Raw genomic sequence first — 7,603 nt, 5'->3', positions numbered from 1 at the left:
TAATACAAACTATTAAAACAATAGAGTCAGTTTGATCATAAGAATTATATCTACATCAAGCTATTAAATTGTGTAAAAATAATTAATTTTACATCGATATAAATCAATCCTTGTTAGATCGCTCACGAATAATTTTTCTTTTTCAAATTTACAATTACTTCTTAGAGGTGTGAAAACTAAAATTCGAGACCTGTGTGTATGAAATGAGAATAAAATCAACGGTTGAGATGCTACTCCCATGAATCATTCGCATCTACTTTTCAGGCCAATTAATTTTTCTAAACAATCCAAGCATAAGAATAGAAATAAATAAATAAAAAGAAAAATATTTTGGCAGTGAATAGTAGTAGTAGTAATAGATCATGGTTCACGTAAACGTGTTGTGGAGATGCCACGTGGAGGGTAATATTGTACATAGAATTAATTGTTCGTACACGCGCGCAAGAACCTTACTTTAGTATTATTATTATTATTAACTTGTCGGGTTTCACATTCAAAGATCCAAAATGTGCCAAAGGTTGCAGAGCCACAGCCAGGAAATTCTAATTTGACGCGAATTTTCATCCAATGGGAATATTATGATATCTATTTTAAGATTTCACATTTGATCCTTCTTAATTTTACCTGCAAATCTCTCCTTGTAACTTTGTTTTGTTTTTTTTTTTTTTTCTCTCTTTTATATTTATTTTAATTTTCCTGGAAATTTTATTTCTTTGTCTCTTCTTTCTCCTGATGATCATTTTGCCATCTGGGTGAGTTAATTTGTGAGTGTTCTGCGCTGATTTCTTCTTAAAGGCTCAAAGGGTCTTCTGGGTTTGATTGAACAAGCAAAAGGGTCCCTTACCATTTCAACGCCACAAGATGCCAGAAAACCGGCAAGTTCTGAGGAATGCTGCTTCTAATCCATCTGGTGATAACATTGAAGGTAGTGCAGATTCTTCTCGTTATTGATTTTTTTTTTTGTCATGATTCATCGTTTAACTGGTTCTGATCATCATTTAATGATGCCTATCTATTGCTTTAATTGGAATGTTAGATTGATTTTACTCAGCGATTTTGTTTCATTTATGATAGTTCTCTTTTTATGGTGCGATAAGATTTTGATTTGAGGAATTTTGATGATTCATATTATGTATTCTGAGACCTTTGAAGATTTTTGGTACCATGGCTTAACTTGTGTGGTTAAAAAAGGTTCAGAAATTTATTGTTCTCATTTCATGTTTTCTTTCCTAAACTCAAGTGTTGTGCTTGATTGCGTATGGCTTTACTAAGTTGATGTATTTTGCTTGATGATGCAACAAAGGATCGGCTGAAATGTTTTGTTCTTAAATCTTTTCGCTTGCAATAGTGTGCTTTATGAGGTGATCTTAAGTTTCTGATCTAATAAGTTGTATTGTACTCTGACTGTGGTAATTTGAGTTATCGTTTACACAGCTTCTGTTGAAATGCTTGTTGAGACTTTGCCTGATTCCTATCTGATCTGTATTGCAGAAGCTATTCGGCGTTTGAAAATCAATGACAATCGGGATCGAGATGCTGCAGCTCAATCTGCACCATATCCAGATCGACCTGGTGAACCTGATTGCTTATATTATTTGAGGACCGGAATGTGTGGTTATGGGAGTAACTGTCGCTATAATCACCCTGCTCATGTTTCACTTGTAATGGAGCTCTTTCTTTTGTTTTCTTTTCATTCATTTTCTGCTGGATATATATGTGAAGCAAATTTTTTGGTCAATTATTTGACAAAGATGCAGTTTGTGTAATTGTCATCTTCTGATTTCTCTGTTACCTTACTCTCAATCTGCTCATTAGTTTTATCATATGAAAATAAGTCGAAGCTTCTCATACTTCATTAGATTTTCAGGATACTCATTATGGTGAAGAGCTCCCTGAAAGAGTTGGGCAACCTGATTGCGAGGTATGATTATTTTTTGTGGCTTAAAATGTATTTATTTCACATTGTTTTACTTATGTTGAATGCTACTTCATGAAACAGAATGTGGTAGGTGTTTTATGGAAGAACATTAGAGTTAAATCAAGGACAAACTTTACCCACCCGATTTTAACAAACATTGACTTCGAAGAATGTTTAACACTAATAAATGCAATTTAATGTGTTTTTAGATAACTCCACAAGAAGTTGCTCTGAAGAAATGGTTTCATATTTTGCTATTCCCCTCTGGCAGAAGTTTCACTTGTTTTTGCGCCTATTTTTGTCCTTTTGTGGTCTTTTGTTCCAATTCAACTATTTTAAAAATATGTTTGGTCTGTTTGTAATATTTAGCACTGAGTGATTACCAGTGCATTGTTAGGAAACCAATAAATGAAGGGTAAGAAAATGAAGTAGGATACCTAATGAACTGGACAAAATATTGAATAGTCTATTAGTGTAGAACATATATCATTTTGTTGTTTTTTGTCCCGTAGAACTTATTTACCAGATTTCTTTATGATGATCATGGCAAAATTTCATTTGGTGCCAACCATGACCTGTCTGAATTGGAAGAGTGAATATATATTCGAACTTGAGTTTGACTATAATACTGGAAATATCAAGTTCAGAAACCGAAGTATAATGTGAAGATTTTGGTGTATTGTTAATGTGAGATATTACATAGTCCATCTTTGTGAGAGATTTCCATTACTATTCCTATGCATTGAAACTTTTTGGGGCATATGACCTACTCCATACAAGTAATTTATGATCTTGTTTGAAATACGCATTGCAGTATTTTCTTAAGACAGGGACATGCAAGTATGGACCAACGTGTAAATATCATCATCCAAAGGACAGGCGGGGTGCCGCTCCCGTGTCATTCAATGCTTTAGGTCTTCCCATGCGTCAGGTTTGTACATTCCGTTGTACCTGAATATTTATTTTTTCCAAACTGATTACTGTTACTGTGTTGATGGAAGATATGGAAGCCATTGCATTTTTTTTTTTTTTTTTTTGATAACAAGCCATTGCATTTTTTTAACATTCTTTGACTGTTGCTTTTAGGAAGAAAAATCATGTCCCTATTACCTGAGAACTGGGTCTTGTAAGTTTGGAGTTGCATGCAAGTTTCATCATCCACAGCATGCTTCCCTTGGAGCTTACCCTGTGGCTGGATCTCCTACCTCAACAATTATTCCTGGATCAGGTTCACCATATTTTGGTGGGTTTCCTGCATGGTCAGTACCAAGAATGTCATATTTATCTGGGCAGGGCCTTCAATCTTATGTGCCTCCTTTTCTATCTTCTTCACAAGGCATTATACCTGCACAGAGCTGGAACAACTACATGGTTAGTTCTGGCAGTTGAATGTCCTGTGGATATATGCATTTGCTGTATTCTTTGGTCTTTATTTTTTACTTCTACCCAGTAGTTATCCTGTCATTTAATATGATGCTGACTGGTACTATTTCTCAGCATGAATGATTGCAAGGGCTATACAGGTGGGTTAATAGTTAGTAAAAATAAAATGAAATGGAGTGCTGTATTGTATACTTGCTTCTGCCTTCTTACCAAAATGTTACTCCATACATGCAAGTTTTGGATAGGTGCATGTAGCATTAGCCAGTAGCTATTTACTTGGAAGTACATTGAATTTTGTTGTCCTATATAGCTAGCTAAGTAAATGCATAAAGATTAGTAAATATTGTTACCATCTTTCACTACCAGATGTCTTAGATACTGCAGGCAACTTTAAAGGACGTGATTTGTGTATAACAATATTGTTTTCCTTAGTCCTTCAACTCCCCATTTATTTTATTTTATTAATTGCCAAGTACATTTGGCATTCATACACTGATTAATATCTGAAGCAGAATGTGCTTTGTTCTTTAGGAAAGCTTCAGATGGTCTTTCCTCTTTGGTGAAAATTATGTCGGGTTTTGGTTACTACATATAGTCAATGGTACTTTTGCAAATTCAATTAAGATTTTTTATTTTGACGGTGATTTTGTTTCTCAAAATAGGGAAGTATGAGCCCTACAATACCTACTGGTTTTCTTGGATCTAATCTTGTTTACGACTACATGAATCTGGGTGAGTCATTTTCTGGGGGGCAGGCAATAAGTTCAACTCTCCCTGATAGGCCTGATCAACCAGAATGTAGATACTTCATGAGCACTGGGACCTGCAAATATGGATCTGATTGCAAGTTCCACCATCCAAAAGAAAGAATTTCCCAATCATTAGTAAATCCACTTGGCCTTCCTGTGAGACCTGTAAGTTTAGTTTCTACTTGATGCGTAGTTACTTAAAATGATTTTGTTCATATTATCCTACCTAATATCTTATGAATATGTTTTTATATTCCATATTGGCTACAACAAGGTCTCTAATTATTTAAATTCCTGCTTCCTATCTTGGTTATCTGCAGGGGCATGCTATATGCTCTTATTATAGAATCTATGGAATGTGCAAGTTTGGTCCAACATGCAAATTTGATCATCCAGTTTTGGCTATCCCTCAGAACTATGGCCTGACCTCGCCTACTCTATCTGTTGTTGACACATCTCTCATTGGTAATCCAAGAGTGTTGTCAACTGTCCAACCATCCGAGACATCTCCATCTAAATTATCAGGTGCAAAGCTTCAGAATTCTGATACAAAAGCTACAAAAGCTGCTACTGAAGAGTCATCCAAAGAAGCTGATACTACATCAAATACCTTACCAGCCTCCTCAGAGTCTTTACATGACTAAACTGCTTGGAGTATGATTTTTCTATGGGACAATTTTTTTTTTCCACATTTTCAGGAGAAATATATCATACATACCATCCATTCCCCCTTTTTCACCTGCAATTCTGTGGAGTTGGATAGTTTGTTCAGAGGTTGTTGTGACAATCACTAGCTTGTGGGGGATGGATGGCATTTTTTGTGGTGAATAAAATGCAGGTAGAAACTTTGACCTTCGATCTTTTTCCTTTTTTCCTTTTTCTCTCTCTTGGGACCAGTTTGGTACACACTTAAAAAATGCGAGTAATACAGTTCATTAAAATTTCCCCCCTATTTTTAAGGGGGTGTCAAACTGTCAATTTGCTCTCTTTTTTCTTAAAACAAAAATTAATATAGTGGTCTTAAATACTTTCATTTTGTGATGATGTCCACTTGAAATTATAAGAACTGACAGGATTCTTAAATCTTGATTTCTCTTGTTTGAGAAGTTTTGGCCAGTTGAGCCTAAAAGAGAGTTTTTTTTTGGAATGGTGGCTACGTGGAGTTTGTAATGCCATGATGTCGGGTAGTTTGCAACAGGGTTCACAAACGCCAATTTGGAGAGAAAAGAACTTAAAAAAATAAAAAGGAAAGAAAACACGAAACCATGAGCATTACGTAGTTGTGGTTGTTGTTGTTGTTGTTGGTGTTTATTAATTATAATTTTCTTTTCTTTGTTTTGAGCGAAGTTATCTGTTGTGCTGTGTTAAACTAGTTAATGGAGCATGGTTTTAATTAACTGGAAATTTGTACGGAAAGTATATTGGCTTCGATGAAAGCCGAATACGAAATTAACATCCTTTGGATTTAACAATTTCTTTTTTACACCTCCTCTTCGTAATCTAGATTCTAACTAGAATATGACAAGCGAGGTAAAATATTTTAAAATTAGTCTATCGATTCAAGTGCATATGTGATTTGGTTTTTTCTTTTATTTTTGCCAGTTTCCATTCAGAGTTTTTAAAATAAAAAAGTATTTATTTTTAGATTAATCTTTTTCAGACATGCATTAAAACTATTACGTTTGAATATAGTTCGTGTTTGGGTATTAACCAAAATTTACAATTTTATACTTCAAATTATTGCATACGTAACCAAAAACTTCAGTTTAAGGAATACCGAGTCTTTTTTGAATATTAGTTGATATGGATTGAATATTAACCGGATTATGTTGCCCGTACTTTGCTCTTCCTTCCTCTTCCCTACACACCTCCTTTGTTATAAATTGACAGATAGATGATTTCGAGTTTAAATTTTTTTGAAGAGCAACCTAAATTGCCCGTAGTTTAGCTATGATAGATGAAATATTTACAAAAATATAAAACCTAAATCACCAACCAACCAACCATTTTGGTTTTTAATTTGATTTTCTACTTTCAAACAGAGATAGCTCATCCCTTTGCCCTTTTGTGTATTTTCTTTTTACTTTAGCTTTGTATTCAGAAGGGTCTCTCTACTTCCTTGACACAAATGATAATCATAAACCATAAACAGCCCAAGTTTCACCCAAAATGAAGTTCAATCGGTTGAAATTTGATCTATGCCTGCCTTATTGCTCAACTCTACTTTTATAATATATAATTTTTATTACTCACTTGGCGTATGCTAGGAAAAAAAGAGTACAAAAGGTAGGAATGTTCCAGATTCTCCATCCAAAATCGAAATTAACGATTGCTACAAGATTCTATCTGCTGTGTCTATTCTAGCAAATGGAAAACTTTATGATTCTTTATATCTTTCCTAATGGTATGTTAGGTCTATAAATTATTAACACATCATTGATTATTGTTCATCATTAAATTCCTAGAACCTTTAACTATTAATCAATTATATATTAATAAGAGAAAAACTACTCTTATGCAACATAAGAGTAGTTTATCTCCTGTAGATCTATCAAAAATCGTGACACTCTTTTTTTCTTTTTTTTCTTTTTTCTTTTGTAAATAATGGACTCCACCACACGTGTCTCTAAAGATATCTTCTCTCATATAACATGAGATTAGATGAATCCCATTAATAATTATAAATTACTAGCATAATGTACTGTACTTGAATTGAATGCATGCATCGAGTTTATTCAAAGTATTTCTCGTTTAGAATATACCACGAGAGAATAGCAATAAACTCTTGGCTTCTTCAATGTTCTCATTTCACACCACCACCGAATATATAGAGAGAGACCTTTTACATCAATCTATCATAGTGATTGCTTTTTTTTAAAAAAAAAGGTGGACCTGATGGGAATAAAAACCAGATAGTGTCTTATCCCTTTCTTATTATTGCTCATGTCGAAATTAATTATCCTTTGATTCAAAATTTCCAACTCATTTGGTATCACTTGTATTGCATCCATTTCTTAGAATTTGTTTGATGCACTATGGACTACTCCAATTGCTTGATAACAAGCTTTAGCTTTTTGTACATAATGAATTGCAATGCCTTCCGTCTGTGTAACAGATTCAAGAAACTTCCTCATCTCTTTGTTCCATTTCCCTAAGTATCTACTAGTGTTTCAGGTAAATAAATATTCAGTTTATGTTAAAAAGTAAGCTTCGAACTGTGCTTCGATTACCTGGGTATAATTGTTATTTCACAATTTTGAAATTGGTTGGGATGGAAATGTAGTTCAAATTATATATGGGTTTCTTATTCTTCTAAATTGGCACCGTACATAAATAAATCTGTAAGCTGTAAACTTCAAAATTCTTAAATAAACACGAGTAAGTTCTTATACAAAATAAATTTTGTCCTCTATAATCTATACTTCTATTTTAGGCATAGGCCTAAGTAAGATTATGAACAATAATTGAACACTATATTTCCATGGCATCACTTTCAAATTTAGTATGTAATCTGGATAAATATTATATAAATACAAGACCCAGAATTAAAGTC

General features: G+C 33.6%; 1 protein-coding gene across 1 annotated transcript; it reads left to right on the top strand.

Annotated features, from left to right (window-relative positions):
* Positions 1–497: 497 nt before the first annotated feature.
* LOC133315931 (zinc finger CCCH domain-containing protein 3-like) lies at positions 498–5,029 on the top strand. The gene is made up of 7 exons (XM_061517617.1): positions 498–925; positions 1,492–1,661; positions 1,868–1,921; positions 2,733–2,849; positions 3,005–3,289; positions 3,964–4,215; positions 4,371–5,029. Exons 1-7 carry the CDS (start codon positions 862–864, stop codon positions 4,692–4,694), a joined length of 1,266 nt encoding a protein of 421 aa, XP_061373601.1. The 5' UTR covers positions 498–861; the 3' UTR covers positions 4,695–5,029.
* The last annotated feature ends 2,574 nt before the right edge of the window (positions 5,030–7,603 follow it).

Source organism: Gastrolobium bilobum, unplaced genomic scaffold (assembly GCF_033153095.1).
Source record: "Gastrolobium bilobum isolate Gb01-03AN ecotype WA unplaced genomic scaffold, APGP_CSIRO_Gbil_v1 utg4923, whole genome shotgun sequence".
Taxonomy (NCBI): domain Eukaryota; kingdom Viridiplantae; phylum Streptophyta; class Magnoliopsida; order Fabales; family Fabaceae; genus Gastrolobium; species Gastrolobium bilobum.
Note: the sequence above shows the minus strand (reverse complement) of the source record. Positions and strands in the feature narration are given on the sequence as shown.

Bases quoted from the DNA above. Each gene is read 5' to 3' on its own strand.
- LOC133315931 (XM_061517617.1), top strand. From the start codon at position 862: ATGCCAGAAAACCGGCAAGTTCTGAGGAATGCTGCTTCTAATCCATCT. The intron at 1,662-1,867 runs GTAATGGAGCTC...TTAGATTTTCAG, and splicing joins ACCCTGCTCATGTTTCACTT to GATACTCATTATGGTGAAGA. The intron at 2,850-3,004 runs GTTTGTACATTC...TGTTGCTTTTAG, and splicing joins TAGGTCTTCCCATGCGTCAG to GAAGAAAAATCATGTCCCTA.